This window comes from Pongo abelii, chromosome 2, assembly GCF_028885655.2.
Source record: "Pongo abelii isolate AG06213 chromosome 2, NHGRI_mPonAbe1-v2.0_pri, whole genome shotgun sequence".
Taxonomy (NCBI): Eukaryota; Metazoa; Chordata; class Mammalia; order Primates; family Hominidae; genus Pongo; species Pongo abelii.
In genome coordinates, this window is record NC_085928.1 from 165,194,761 (window position 1) to 165,211,232 (window position 16,472).

Consider the following 16,472-nt stretch of genomic DNA (forward strand, 5'->3'; position numbering starts at 1 on the left):
GAATGAGATCATCATTTACAACAACATGGATGGAACTGGAGATCATTACGTTAAGTAAAATAAGCCAGGCACAGAAAAACAAACATCGCATGTTCTCACTTATTTGTGGGATCTAAAAATCAAAACAGTTAAATTTGTGGATATAAAGAGTAGGATAGTTACGTAGGCTGGGAAGTGTAGTGGGAGACTGGGAGTAGGGAGGTGAAGATGGCTAACTAATACACACAAAAAAACAGAAAGAATGAATAAGACCTACTATGTGATAGCACAACAGGATGACTATAGTCAATAATAATTTAATTGTATATTTTAAAATAAAGAGTGTAATTGGATTGTTCGTAAGTCAATGGGTAAGTCAAAGGATAAATGCTTGAGGAAATGGATACTCCATTCTCCATGATGTGCTTATTTCACATTGCAAGCCTAAATCAAAACATCTCATGTACTCCATACATATATGCACCTACTGTGTACCCACACAAATTAAATAATAAAAAAATTTAAAAAGAAAAAGGATTTAAATTCAATATTAACCAAGAAATAATATGTGCTTTTGGTTTTTTTAAAGGGAAAGTATCAGCTAAATGAATGTGCTAATGGATTACACTTAATGTAATTAAGCTTACTTAATTAAATTAATAATTACCCTGAGCCTCAGTTTTTTCATGTGTGAAATGAACTTGATTTAATCCCAGTCCATTATCAAATTTGCTTATCAAATATTTCCATTTAAGAACTTTAAGGAGCAAAGGAAAATGAGTATTTCCTGGGACAGCCAGAAGTACTGTGCATCCAACCTATTTTCTTCTTTTGGGAGGGGGGTACATATGATAATTTAGTACATTCATATAATTTATAAAGAACAAATCAGTGTACCTGGGATATCTAACACCTTACATATTTGTCTTTTCTTTGTGCTAGAAACATTCCCAACCTATTTTCTGAAATTGCTTGTATTTCACTTCCCACAATTTTGGGGATCTCATAATTCTAGTCCATAAAATGTCAGTGTTTACCTTAAAGAAACAAAACAAAACAAATGTAAACTCCTGGATTTGTTTTAGAACAAAGATACCATCAAATCCTGAAGAGCAGCTAAATTCTATTCTTTGGCAAGTGCATTTTAACAACTGTACAGCAGGTCAATCCCTTCTAAAACAAGGATACCTTAAAAACAAACCAAGGTCTAAGGATAGAATTAGGAGATTCAGAACTCCCAAGAAAACAAAAATGTATTGGGCTCACTAAGGGCAGAGAAATGGTCACTTACCCTTTCATCATTACACATCAGCCCCCAACCAGATTCCCAGTGCCTGTCCAGAAAATAAGGGACCCCCAACCTTGGGGAAAAGCTCAGAGTTGGGGACCAAGGGAACCAGGGACCAAGTGTTCTCCTCTGCACTCTTCCCTCACATTGCAAAGCTTCAGACAATTTCATTTGCCAAACATAGCCTCTCACTTCCCTTCCCCACGTAGCTCCCCCACCCACCACCACCACCACCACCACTACCACCGCTCCCCTCCCACCACCCACCACCACAACCAGTTCACAAGGCTTATTTTTAAACTTGCAATAGCAATGCCAAATGCAAAGAAACTCATTACATTTGATTTTCTTTCAAGTCACCTCACAAATATGCTCTTTAAAGCATAAGGAAAACACTCAGAGACATAAACTGCTGCTTAAAACTATCCTCCGTGATAGCTTTCTATTTTGCCGCAAACACATGGAAAGGATGTCCGAGTGCTCTGAGTGCTTTTACTCAATAGTCATCGTATGAATTTCAATTGTAAAAAAAGTTCACCAAGTGTTTAAAAATGTGTTTTAATTATATTTTCATGAATTCCAGGAAGAACATCATTGCAGTTAATGTTACAAAAAAAAAAAAACAAAGAGGGACATCTGAACATGCAATAAAAAAGTGAATTCACAGTGAAAATAATGCATGTCAGTACTAAAATAGAGTTGCTTGGTTCCCTGAAGGAAAAGGGTTTCTTCTAATTATCTGTTTACTTGGATTTTATTATGAGAAAATATTCTGTGAAAGCTTTGGGGAAGTTTTCAATTTGTGCTACTATTATCATTAGAGTCTGATGGAAGTCCCTCATTCTGAAAGCCATTGTTCGCAGTCTGTAATTCAATCAGAAAATTCAAAAGTACAACAAGTAGTTTGGCAACTCGCTTCTTGTTACATACAAAGCCATTAGCAAAAATATGTAACAAAATTTATGTAAAACAAACAATTTTGTCCTTATGTACAAAAGACAGCCTTCTTCCTCACACCCTCACAGCCTATTCCAAAAAGTGGGAAGGGCTTGGGGAGCAGCTCTCCATCCCCTTTCAACTCTCATTATGGGTGGGATAAGAACATCCTAAAAGGCAAGGTAACTATTTTAAAGTTTTTAAAACTGAGTTATAAAAATGCATCTGGGCTTCTCAACAAAGAGGGAAACATAGGAAAAATGATAACAGATTAAAGTAAGGAATTCATCCCTTTGTCATTTGCAAAGTTTCTTAATCAACTCAACAGTTAGAGAGTAAAAATGACTACATTTGTGACTGCAATCTGAGGACACAGTAAAGGATAACTTGGTGAAACACACACACATTATAACCCGAGCTGCTGAGGAGTTTCACGTCTAGGGCATGCACGCATTTCATACTGATACAGTTGACAACAACTCAAGGGAGAAAGATCATAATAGGTACATGGGAAATGTCACCAAATCTATATACAAATGCATTAACAGGGAGAACACATGAAGTCAAAGGGAGACCCAAATACAAGTTTAAAAATACATTTGAAAATCATTCCAAAGCCAAGGAACTTATTTACCGAAAACTCTGACATTCTACGGAATACCTTGTAAACCTTTAGAATGCAGTTTTATATAATTCACAGTCTCAAAAGAAAATAAATTTCTGGTTTATCATCACTGCTTGGCTCCGTCTGCAAAACAGAATTATCTGAACAAAACTGGTCAACGTGGCCATAGTGAAGAGCCGTGCATGCCCCCTCTGGGATGCCCCGGCCTTCAAGGCCACCCCCTTTCATGTTCTTCAGGTAGCCTGCGATGTAGGAGCCGGTGGAGTGGCGATTCACTGCAGGGGTGGGTGCTGAGGGTTTGTTTCTAAGAACCACTCCTGCCCCGTTGCTGGGGTTTGGAACTTTCTGCTTGTTGGCTTCCTGTTTCTCCTTGGCACGACTAGCAATATTGCGTACTCTGCTCTGACTTCTGGATGACAACTTCCTGACCAGTGCCCGGGGGAGCTGATTGGCATCCTGCTTTGAATATAGCACTTGGCAGTTGTCTTCCTGGTCAAAGGACACAAGCTTCCGAAGCTGCTCGGTCAGGGCATCTATAGGCTCTAACGACTTTGTCTTCACAGTCACACCCTTCTTGTCTCTAATGCCAGTTGTAACAAAACTCTTACTAATATACTGGTACTTGCTCTCAAAATTGCAGGCAATGTCCTCTGATGTTAAGTCCCCCAGACTTTTGGATTTGCAAGGACTGGACAGTTTCAGGGCAGGCAAAGGAAGATGTGCCAACTGCTTGGGTACAGGGACATGCATATCTTGAGCGCTAGACTGCTGGGGCACACAGGTCTGGAACATTTTTGTATCTGAATCTGAGAAATGGTTATGCACAAAGCCAGCACCCTGATAGGCTAGATAAGAAATACTTTGAGTTTTGACATCTTGAATATTGTTGAATATTTCAGGGACAGAAGGGTGGAGGGTCTCTTTACAGTAGCCGTTTCTCAAACCTCTTTGAAAGTGTTCTACCACACCCTGACTGTACTTGAGTTTTAAAGGAGAAGCAAGTTGACTTGTGCCCTCTCTCCTATATTCACAGGTTGTTAGAGAAAGATTTTCTGATTCTCCATCAATTTCCACAAGGCTGCTCTCCCCAGAATTGAAACAGAGAGTGGGATCAGCTATTACATCCTCCAGGGTCAAATCCGGGGAAGAGGCAGGGCTGCAGCTCTTCAGTGTTTCCCAGTCTTCTCCCTTGGTAGGACTTTTTGGTAACCAGCCATGAGAAGTATTAGGGGACCCAGGCAGGTTGCTTTCTATGGCCCCTGTCTTGGCCTTACTAGAAAGGTCATCATTTGGTTTGGTTTTAGAGATGGGAGTGCAGGTAGTTTCATAAACTGTGTTTGTTGCATGTTTGGTGGTCTCAGGACTTGAGAGTGCTATCAGCTCCGGAGATGAGCACAGGAAGGAAGACTTGTATTTTCCCTTGGAAAAACCATGCTTGATGGGCATTTTTAGGCCCAGGCTAGGCAACAGACAATGGCCAGACATCACACTGGTATTATGAAGATGGGAAATAACTTTGAGAGCCTGATTGTTGGTCTCATCAAACTGGCCAATCAGGGCTGAGATGGAACTGCCCGGCTCATTCTCATTTGTTAAAGTGACATTGTCAATAAGATGGGAAATTTCACTATCCTGCAGAATTGCAGTTGAATGTAGGTCAGGTATGTCAGAACAGAGCATGGAGACGTCTGACAAAGAAAAGGATGTTGCAGCTCGGCCCTTACCCCTATTACCTTCCAGGTTCTTAATTTCTAGGTTGCTATGAGAAAGGATGCTTCCTGACAAGATGCTTTTCCCTTCCACAAAGTCCTCAGCGTTCCCCTTTTCCTTGATTTTCACACCATGCAGATCTTGTGTGGGGTTAACTACAGGATCAGGAGCCAAATGCTGCCTTGGGGAGAGAGACTTGCTGGGACAGCGGTTTTCCTGGCAATTACTTGTGGCATTTGATGTGGTTCTCCCACCCGTAGGACTTGACATGCCCAGCTGTTCTCCTGTGACTGACATGTGGGCTGTAGATACAATGGCGTCCCCTTGGCTGGTATCTTTGTGGAGGAGAGCACTGGAGGAGGACGATAACTTTTTGTTGAAATTTAGAAAATGTGGATCTTTTATACTTGCTTTCCCTTTTCTTCTGCCATCTTTATCTTCTGCTGAAGGAGACAAACAATATTTTAGGTGACATGTATCACTTTATGTAGGACCTGCAAACACTCATGTTGTCTTCAGACAGACAAATGGAGAATGTAAATCTGTTACACTGTGACAGAATATAATTATGGATTGCATAGGTTTGCAACAAAGTGTCTGTGTGATGAATAAATGGTAAAATATATTTATAGGAATTTCACTGGAGCTTCCCTTTGAATATCTATTACATCTGCTAAGGATGTAATATTCATTGTCAAAAAAATGTCAATGAGTTACCATACTTTTACAGTGAGGATTACCTTAAGTTGTTTCCTATTCAGATTTGTACTACACAGAAGCGTGGCAATAGAAACAGAACAAGACAGCTCTGTTAAACAAAGCATTGTGGTACCTGTAAGCAAGATACTATAAGCTTTCAAAGTTATACATGTATTAGTTAAAACAAAAAAAGAAGAAAGGAAGAAAAACATAATAATATCATTTTCAAAACATTTTGGGAGCATATTTAATTTAATCAATTAATTTCTAAAATAATTGGAAGGTGCAATAAACGTGTTAAATATCAATATCTGTTGAGTTAAAATGCAAAGATAAAAATTGGTCATCAATTCCATGTCATTGCTAATAACTAATTTTTTGTTAATCATATATTTCTTTTTAATACACAAATTTCATATTGCATCCTTCCCTAAAAGTGGTAGTAAGTTCAGGCACAGTAAAGGAAAACCATAAAAACACAATTCACAGTAATCTGGGATAGCCCACCATGGTTAGTATACTGCTAGGAGAGTATGAGGTATTCAATTCTTGATCAGATTATTTTAATAATTTAATGCTTTCAGAGTCATAATATATAAGAAAAAAGAACTTGTTCAACTTATTATTAAATAGTTTCCAAACTAAAAATATTCATCATAAAAATTTTGAAAACCTCAAATAATTATAAAGAAAAAATTAAATACCGTATGATGTTACCACTGAGACAGCCACTGTAAGATTTTGCAGAGGAACAGAATAATATATAGAATTTTGTAGTCTGCTTTTTCTGTACTTAATGCAACATAACTATGTATTGTTTTGTATTTACCAAAAGTTTAATATACATGACTAATTTATATAACAGTTTTTTAAAAGTAGAAAAGAAACATTACCTCAAAATTGCTTTCTAACTCACCTTAATGGTATTAACATCTTAACTGTGGCATTAACAGATAGAACCAATTTCTACTGAATATAGCTTTATTTTTCCCAAAGATGGGGTTTTAAAATACATTTTAAGGCACATATTTTATCTCTTCTCTGACACTGCTCTTAGCAAAATTTCAAGCTTTTAAATGTTCTTTCTCTCCTTCAAATAAACCATTGAAGAATATCTTATAACAAAAATCAATACAAGTAAAATGGTGTTTGTGGGAAAAGAGAGCACTGAAATTAGACCATTTGATAAAAGATAAAAGAATAATTTTGCTAAAGGAAATCAGTACCACATTTTACTTGTCTGAGATGATTCTGCTTTAATTAAAACATATTTGTTGCATAGATATCAAATGCACACAGTTTTGGCACTTAAATTTACCCCCAGATAGGATGGGATGGGGGTCACCGACATCAGTCAAAAGCTCTCTGGTACACGGCAAGGCGGTCTTCGCTCTTTATTGAGTTCCTGATGAGTCAATGATACACTCAAATTAAGGAAAAAGACAGGCAGCACCTGGTCCCTATGTTTGTGGAGCCCACGGCCACGCTGAAGCTGCAGGCACACCTCCATCTCTGTCAGCATCCAAGAATCAGGGAAGTGAGGCCACAGGAAAACACTGCCTGAGCCACCTCTTGAGAAAAAAAGATTTGCTTGTTTTTGAAAAAGGTGGCTTGTTTTTAACATCTGGCTTTCTTTCTCCATAAACATTTCCAATCATGGAAATGTGTTATATGGTAAGAAAAGTAATACAACCATATTCACCCTCAGAACAATCAGTAAATATGGCACTCATTTGGAAAACCAATATTTCAAATCCTATTTTGCAGGTTTCATCTTCTTCTCTGTGCCATCACACCTAATGGCTCCCCTATCCCTCACTGTCAATTTCAGATGTTGACATTATAAAGCTCTTGGTGAAGAGAAAATGGATCTACCTGGCCCCCAAAGTTTAAAATCTTCTGGTCTAGAAGATCACATTACAAAGTATTTATTTTTCAGTATATTTTACTTTGACTACAGAATGTCAGCCACTTCATAATGGTAAACAGGGACTGAAAGGCAGCCTAGAAGGGTTTATTCTTAGAGAAACTTAAAGCATCTTACCCAGAGAGTTTTCTTTTCCTTCAATGTCTTTTGCTGTTTCAGATACAGGCAGCGACAAAGCTCCCAGAAGGTTTCTGTCAACAGGCATAGAGACAGGGCGTGCTTGCAAACTGCGTGTGGTCCTCCTCAGCACGCCATCTTGATCTCTTGTGGCCTCGGACACAGAATCCTTTATCTCCACCATTTCTTGGAAGCCCATTTTGCTCTTTTTCCTGCCTTTGGCTGGGGCGCTAGCTGTGCGTCGCAGAATTCTATCTCCAATGGATCGCTTCCGTACATAATGGGAATTGTTTTCTGAAGAACTGTGCCTAGGATTCTTACTGAACAGTCCCTTCAGACCCTGGAGTTGTCTGTTCTGAAGACACAAAAGAACCAACCACAAGTTAAGCAAATGCCATCACGTCAACAACTTGCCTTGAAAATGACAGCTCCATGAAAAATGAATATAAACCAAAATCGTACAGCCATTGAAATATATTCAAACCAAGAAAGCAGCAGCTCACAGCATGTTTGCACAACTTCATGCACATCTTATCAACCTTACTTTGCAAGGACTTCAGCCTTCCATTCTTACATCAAGCTTTCCCAGAAGTTTCCTACTCAGAGATGACAAAGTGGTAGGAAAAGTCTCCACAGCTCATAGACTGCTACAAACTTCAGGCACCTTAAAGCAACAGATGCATGTTTCAAAGTGGTAAGCAGGAAAATGGAGTGATATGAAAAAGCATGCTGCCATAACCACTTAAAAAGAAATATGCCAGCCAGAACAAAGCACCATGCTGAGAAACTACCTTTGTAGCTCCTAGAAAGTGCAATATAGTATAACTGGGGTTGAGTATTAAAGGGCTCCACTGTAAAGGAAAAAAACAAAACACAACAAAACGCAATTGGGGCTCATTGAAGAGGGTGTCACAAGTAAACACAAAAGAAAAAATGCATACATGTCTATAAACCCTTTCTCTTAGTTTTGGGGATTTTTAGTCTTATGCTCATTCATTGTTCAACCAATACCGCTACACTGTGATGTGCGGATCCCAACCCGAACACATCTTGAAAGCAATAAAGAGTATGACTCATAAACGAACATTTATTTAGGAGAGAAGATGGGAGTGATATAAAACACTTTCAGATTTTAATTTATTTCTGGCTCAAGTTTTAAACAAATTCAGAATTTAATTGTTTCCCTCAATGTGATAAATGCTAGAGATAGTCTGTAGTTAACCTGGGATTCCTAGAATTCAAGAATCATTTTTGAATTATTTACATTTGTGTCTACTTAGATGAGAGGCAAGACCCCAACAAGCACCACAAACAGAAATCCAGGACTAAACACAGGAAGTGATGGTATAAAACTTCACCAGTCTTAGAAATTAGGATCCTTACCCCCAGCTCCATGCCCTTGCTGATCGATATGAAAATAAACATTATACTCCCTAATTCATGCTGAAATGGTCCACTCCTTATTAGTTGGATTGTAGTCATAACAACATTAATATTAGCCAATATTTCTGAGCATTACTATGTACCAGGCAGCTTTCTAAGGATAAGATATATATTTATTTATGAGGTAGGTATTATTTTTATCCCACATTTACAGATGAGGAAGCTTCCAGCTATACAGATTTTCTTGTGAAGAGCACGGGACATTTCTAGGCCCCATTCAATGCTTTAACAGTCCCTTCAAATCCCGTGTGGTCCTGAAAATTCATACTGGTAACCAAGTCCCCAATTACTTGACATGACCAGAGGACAACCTATTGATTTGTAAACCTCAAATGAGTTCTATAACCAAGACAACAGCATCAAGAAAGAACTAGAATGCATTTACATGGTCTCCTTTTCAGTCCTATAGGTAGCTTTAAAATCCATTCACAATTTTTAGATTTTCAGTTAAAAACATTGGTACCAAATGAATGTAGCCTGCCTAGAAGTGGCTGGGATCACAGCCCAGTTAGTACAGGTAATTCATCAACCATCTGAGACACTGCATTTCCCACTGACGCCAGTTGAGTCTTTTTGAGGATTAAAATAAAACTCAACATTTAACTATATCTTCATTGTTTTAGCCCAACAGATTACTGCCTGAGAGAATAATAGTTTTCTCAATTCTATTAAGCCCAGAGAGGGCCCCTGTATAGAAGAAATGAGTACACACCTTAAACAGTGAAAAGAGTACAGGTGGATCAGGACATGACTGGAATAGCAGACTAGGCTTGCTGGGCCTCCTTAGAGTTTTTGGTTCAAGAACAGTTTGTCAAAATTTACATTCCTGTTATGCAATTAATCAGTAGCATTGTTGAGGACCATATTAATGTATATGACTTTAAATCCTATGATCTTTCTCACCTTTCCATAGATTTCATTGATGGTTATGTGTACAAATATGGATGCTTCTGTCAGTCCTTCCAAATAGACATGCCGGTAGCCTGATAAAAGGAAAGAGAGTCGTTTCTTTTTAGTTGAACTTGCATTTGGCTTTCTGATGGGTACAACAAAATTAAGTATCTGACTTGACTATAGTTCTTTTATTCATTTATTTATTTTGAGACACAGTCTTGCTCTGTTGTCCAGGCTGGAATGCAGTGGCATGATCTCGGCTCACTGCAACCTCCGCCTCCTGGGTTCAAGCAATTCTCCTGCCTCAGCTTCCTGAATAGCTGGGATTACAGGCATGCACCACCACACGTGGCTAATTTTGTATTTTTAGTAGAGATGGGGTTTCTCCATGTTGGTCAGGCTGGTCTCGAACTCCTGACCTCGGGTGATCCTCCCGCCTTGGCCTCCCAGAGTGCTGGGATTACAGGTGTGAGCCACTGCACCCAGCCCAACTGGACTCCTTTACATTTTACAAAGCTTGTTAAAAGTCACATTTATTATATGACACATATTTTATATATCACGTATGCTATTATGTAAGTAACATATCACGTATTATATCTTCCAAAGAAAAAGGAATGGTCAGTCTAGAGAGAAAAGGCCAGCTCATACCTACCAGGCACTAAGCTGCTGAAGGTCACGGTTCTTTGTCCAACAAAGTCTCGTCCAATGGGATCATGATCCCACACAAGGAACCGAACCAAAGCTATTTCTGGCATGTGTACTGTAAATGTCAGTGTTTCTTCCCACACAGGGTTAAATCCTCAGAGAAACAGGAAAAGAAAAATCAGAAAAGCAAAGGACTTGGCTGAAAATGAGTTGGCAGCAACATCTGCAAAGCAGACGGTGAAAATCACTTGCAATGGTTATTAAACTCATGAAGACAACTAAGCCACTCCAGGATGCCTTACTGGAATAAAGCCTCGAAATTTACCCCCTTGCTAGAAAATAATTGGTAAGAAAATTGCCTGTAAATTATCACATCAAATCTATTAATCTTTGATGCCTAACTGTATTGTAAAGAAGCTCTTTAGTATTCAGAATGCTTCAATAAGTTAAAAAATTATCTATAGTAGTGATCTAAGAATAATGTTTTAGCCAAAACAATAAAGAATGATTTCCTCTCCCAACAGGATTATGCTTCTCATGCACCAAAGATTCTACTGCTGTAATAACCGCCACCAACCATTTTATAAGGTGCATTCACAGGTTTCAACTCCTATTGTACATACATCATCTTATTTCTTATAGCAATTCTCTAAGTTTTTTTTTAGAGGATTTTTAAAGTTTTTAGAGTAGAGCAGGGTTTTGGTTTTTGTTTCTTTCTGATTAAAAAATATATATTACTGACATTAAAAATATATTACTTTCAAAAACTATACAAGTAACACTCATCTTTTAAAGTAGGGAATATCAGTATTTATAAGACAGTTTGTAGTTGAGAAAATTGATGTTCATAGACAATTACATGCCCAAAGCCACACAAGGCCTTATAGTTAGTGACAGGGTCAAATTAGACTGGGCACTATTGATTCCCAGTAGCTTCTCACGAAGCAAGACCTTACTGCATGAATGATGGCATATTTTCACAGCTACTAAAAAATAAGTTAAAAAGGTATATAATTCACCTCAAATACTAAAATGCAAAAATACATTTACTTGGTAAAATTCTCTCTGATGAAATAACTGTAAAAGCTGTTAAAAATTCAAGTACTCCATAAGTTTCTGGTTTTTTTCCTTTCTAAAAATGAAAATAAGTTCTTAAAAATGTATGCATTTAGGAGGTATCGACCATTTAACCCTATTAAAAAGCCTCAAGCTACTGAAATAATTATGAGCTGAAAAATCACTGAGATACCTCTCTTGAATCAGAGAAGATCTTTTTGTTGACTTAGTGATGACCTCTCAATTATTTCTGAGACTAAAAAAAGAAAGAATAATCTATCGAACATCGGTGGGAAAATGCAATTTAAGAAGGTTTCTTTCTGTGTACATGTTTTTCCTAAGTTATAGGTTTGCCCTACTCTGGAACTGTAGTGTTCCTTCAGGGACTCCTTGTGAACCCCTAATTTCTCAAATTAATGATTGTGCTTCAAATGTATTTTACAATATTAATTACAAGAGATTGAGGAAAAATAGGTATACAATAATGTTTGTGAAATGTATGAACAAACAAATTTTAAAAGATTACAAATAAAAAGACATAAGGCTTGGGTAAAGAAAAATTTCTTTATATTATGGCCAAAATATAAGAAGAATGCTGCCCCTCCAATCGTATGTAAATATTCAAGAAGTAAACTCACCAGACTATACTGTGCTTGCCTTTAGAGTTTTACATGCTCCAGAAAAAGTGAGAAATTATCAAGACACATAGGCTTCACAAATGAGAGCTTTGAGAAAACGCATGTCATAAAAATACAATATAAACATATAATGGAGGCATTTCCTCAGTGAATTTTTAAACCAATTCTTTAAAATATCATTTACTCTTTTTACTAGACAAAAAATTTCCTTTAAAAGCAAAAGTCTAGAGAGCCCAGATTACAACACCATCAAAATAAGCCATGCATCAATTCCACAGTTACTTAGTTTTATGTGTTGAAAAGCTTTTAACATAAACTCAGATGGGAGTTACGGATTTTAGAGATTTCTTGCTCTTCTACATAGACACCTTTTTTAGTGTAAATTCTATTTCTAGACCATCTTCATTAAAAAGTGAACACAGATTACCATCTTACCATTGTCATCTACCACACGGGTTTGATCTTTACAACAATCTACTGGCAATCCAATAATTTCAACTTCAACAAAAGGGTCAATGATCTATTAAATAAAGAGAAAATACTATTACAAATAACATATTTCTATATATATGTTAATTAATCTGAGAATATTGGCCAAAATGTCTACATTTCGACAGCAACTGATTTTACAAGGTGCTTAGTAAGAAAAATAAATGGTACTAGGTGTGGTGGATTCGGATATATGAGACAAGTATAAAAAATATTAAATTACTGTTTGCTAGTATTTATTAATGCCAACAAACTTTACCCAGTGAACCTACAACTTTAGTTCAGGGCAAATACCCAACAGAACTGAGATGTTTTGCCCATGCACAAATGCTGAGAGCAGCTGTATTTATAATAGTCAAACACTGGAAACAACCTAAATTTCTATCATGAGTAGGATGGATAATTGTGGAATATACGTTTTTTGTTTTTTGTTATTTTGTTTTTTGACATAGGGTCTTACTCTGTAGCTCTGGCTGGAGTGCAGTGGCATGATCTTAGCTCATGGCAGCCTCCACCTCTCAGGTTTAAGCCATCCTCCCACCTCAGCCTCCTGAGTAGCTGGGACCATAGGCTTGCGCACCACACCTGGCTAATTTTGGTATTTTTTGTAGAGATGGGGTTTTGCCATGTTGTCCAGGCTGGTCTCAAACTCCTGAGCTCAAGCAATCTGCCCACCTCAGCCTCTCAAAGTGCTGGCATTATAAATGTGAGCCACTGTGCCTGGTCAGAAATATGTGTTCAATGAATACTCTCAACAATGAGAAAAGAATAAAGTTCTCCTATATAACATAATGTTGAGCAAGCCAGACATAAAAGAGTACTCTAAGAATCCATTTATATAAAGTTTAGGAATAGACAAAATTTGTCTGTTGTGATAGGGGTTGGTGTTTGCTATGAGAGGCAGCAGGGAGGGTAGATATTGACTGGGAAGGTGGACAGGAGCCTTCTAGGGATTCTGGATATGCTCTGTCTTGATCTGGGTGGCATAATAATTAATCAAGCTATGCATGTTTGATTCGTATACTTTAATTCCCATCCTCTCCTCTAGGAGGAAATATCTTGTCTTGTTGGTCATCTGTAGACTCTCCTTTCTGGTACCAGTTCTGGGCGAAGAAAAATGAAGGAATAAAACCCAAAGAATCTAGAAAGAGCTGAACTAAGAAAGTCTAAAGCAGAGAAAGTAGACTTCTTAAAGCATTTATGGCAGTACCAAATTGTAGACCTCTGTGATTTCCTTCCTTAAGATCCAAAAATGATGGTTTAACAGGCGGGAGTGACAAAGAACCTGAAGTAATGGATCAGCTCTGAGAGGAAGGGCATGAGCATAGGAGAAGCTGCTATGTAGGGAGAAAACAGACGCCAAGAAGGTATAATGGAAACAATGGGCTAAGAGCTCTGGAAAGAAAAAAAAGACTGTGGCCACAGATGAAGACATTTTAAAATCACACGACACAGGTACAGCAGATGATAATAAGAATCAGCACACGGCCAAGGAGCAGGTGGCTGATGTGCAGCAGGGAGGAGCATTGCAGGAGGAGAGGAATGTGAGGTTCTATTATTAACGGAACATTGCCTTTCTAGGTTAAGATATACTCTTAGGCTATGTTCTGTTAATAATATAATTGTCTTTGCACTCCAATTTTAGCAATGCCAGTGTCAACCTTAAATTGTGAATTCAATTGTGTGCACTCATGCCTTCAAAATAGACGACGGACAGCAGTACAGCAAGAACTGTGTGACTTACCAATAAATCAGTTAATGTCTGATAAGCTGAGGTCAGTGCTCAGTTATGAACACACATACATCTCTGAAGACATTTCGGATAAAATGTAAATGCACTAAGATAATCACATAATTAACCACTTAGAGACGTAGTCATAGGCAACTTACCTCGCCTCGATCTCCAAACATGGAGTCTGGAGGTTTGGGGAGTTGCTGTCCACTGATAACTTTTAGGATGAGCTGCTTTTTGGGGTTGGCAGGAAGAGGGTCACCAGAGAAAGGGTTGAAAGTACCTAGGCCAAGTAAAGTATAAGTTGGTAACATAAGAAGAAACACACACGCATGCACAGCTTAAGTTGTAAACAAACAAACGAACAAAAACAAATGCTGAATTACATGATCACATAACTATCAGTGTGGCCTAGCTGTGGTTTTCACTAGAAACCATGTTGCCAAAGGCCTGTGGAGTGGGCCAACTTAAAGCAAGTGTTTGCAATGCAATGATCAACTGTGGAATGGAGGAAGAGAACCATTTTATTTGAACACCAACAGTTATGTCAGATTCAAATAATTTTCTAACCTAAACTATCTCAGATATGAGTGAATATAACAAACAGAAAGAAGACCTGAAATTAAGTAAACAGCAGAGCAAGAAAACGTGCAAAGCGTAAAATCTTGAAGATAATCCTGTCAACAACTTTTTTATCTCAATTGTTATAAATGTAATTCGGAAATTTTAAAAATAATTTTAATGAGCAGAACCAAAAGAAATTGTTGTTTGATCTAACACATTATCCTTTTTTTGTTTTGTCTCTTTTGAGATGGAGTCTCACTCTGTCACCCAAGCTGGAGTGCAGTGGTGTGATCTTGGCTCACTGCAACCTCTGCCTCCTGGGTTCCAGCGATTCTCCTACCTCAACTTCCCGAGTAGCGGGGACTACAGGCACGCATCACTATGCCCAGCTAATTCTGATTTTCAGTGGAGACGGGGTTTTACCATGTTGGCCAGGCTGGTCTCGAACTCCTGACCTCAGGTGATCCGCCCACCTTGACCTCACAAAGTGCTCGAATTACAGGTGTCAGCCCCCATGCCCAGCCTATCCTTTCTCTTTTGTTAGCACTGTTTTGTAATTGTACTACACTGAGTAAAATAGCTTGATAAAATTGTTTCAGGTGGAATTGAAGCTTCCCAGCAGGACTACACTGAGTAAAAGAGCGTGATAAAATTGTTTCAGGTGGAATTGAAGCTTCCCAACAGACTCACATTACCTAAGATAGTTTCTGAAAGATTGGGCTCAGACCTTAAAAAGCACTCCAGCTTATATGGGGCACCGGATTTCAAGTGATAACCCAATGCTATCCATGTCCCTCTTTCACACAAAACCTCTCAAGATAACATTCTAAACATCATGGCTAACCAAATATTAAGTAGTGGTGATAAGATTACAGTTCACATTCAAACACCTTAACCTATCTTTTTGAAAAAAAAAAATGTTGAAAAACTCTGGGGTATCACACTTTCTAAACAGCTTCCTTAATAAAGGTTGCTTGCATTTAGACTATGAAATTAACACACACCTGCATTTATGACTATGAAATTAATACACACCTTTGCACATTTGCTGGGGTTTGAGGACATAGCCACAATTGCCATTTGCCTTGAATTTGGCTCGGTTTAACTGCATCATTCGTCCTTCAGATTGATAATTCAGTGCCACTGTGCAAGTTGAAAGTTGGAGAGAATTAGGCAAGATGGCGGCATAGTGAGACTATACGGAGAACCACTCCTTCCCAAGGAATACACACCTAGCTGGCAGCCTGCGTTCCAGTAGGGGAGAGGGTTGAAGTTACTGGAATCAATGCGGTAGGCAGAGGGGTAAATCCTCGTGAGTTGCTTTTGATTATAAATCATGAACTGCTCTGATTTTTGCTGAACAACCTGATGTGCTCTTGTTTCACTGAATGATAACACATTTCCTGTGGTTCCTGGCAGTTTTTAATAGAGAAAAAAAGGAAGTGAGAACTACAGCAAAGAAAACACCACGCACAGAAGACTTTATAATAATGTCAGATTATACCAATCGCAAAAAGCAGAGCACTAGAGAGTGGATTCAACCAGAGTAGAGGCAGCTCCTCAACAGAAAAGACCCACAAAATTCCACTCATAGGGTTCTTTTGCCATTTTGAGGCCAAATCAGAGCTGTGTGTCTTGCTCAAGTAGCTGTCTATTTCTGGGTCCCCTGTTCTCCCTAAGAATTCAATCATCCCGCTAACTTATGTCTATCTGGCTAGCATGAAAAG

At 38.2% G+C, this 16,472-nt stretch overlaps 1 protein-coding gene and 1 long non-coding RNA gene across 5 annotated transcripts in view; one reads left to right on the plus strand and one right to left on the minus strand.

Moving 5' to 3' along the window:
• Nucleotides 1–559: 559 nt before the first annotated feature.
• Nucleotides 560–16,472, minus strand: part of PLCH1 (phospholipase C eta 1) — a 262,198-nt gene continuing 246,285 nt past the window's right edge. Inside the window, exons 14-21 of one of the 4 annotated variants that reach the window (XM_054552881.2) lie at nt 15,978–16,157; nt 15,781–15,888; nt 14,340–14,464; nt 12,396–12,480; nt 10,274–10,420; nt 9,628–9,707; nt 7,282–7,636; nt 560–4,981 (exon numbers count right to left, since the gene is read on the minus strand). In XM_054552881.2, the coding sequence (XP_054408856.1) occupies nt 2,898–4,981; nt 7,282–7,636; nt 9,628–9,707; nt 10,274–10,420; nt 12,396–12,480; nt 14,340–14,464; nt 15,781–15,888; nt 15,978–16,157 (3,164 nt within the window). In that variant the 3' untranslated portion in view covers nt 560–2,897. The remainder of the gene's footprint in view (nt 4,982–7,281; nt 7,637–9,627; nt 9,708–10,273; nt 10,421–12,395; nt 12,481–14,339; nt 14,465–15,780; nt 15,889–15,977; nt 16,158–16,472) is intronic. The other 3 variants (XM_054552879.2, XM_054552880.1, XM_054552878.2) reach the window with 3 other exon arrangements.
• On the plus strand, nt 7,564–8,722 carry LOC112132634 (uncharacterized). The gene is made up of 2 exons (XR_002914366.3): nt 7,564–7,975; nt 8,562–8,722. It is a non-coding gene; the product is annotated as an uncharacterized LOC112132634 (long non-coding RNA).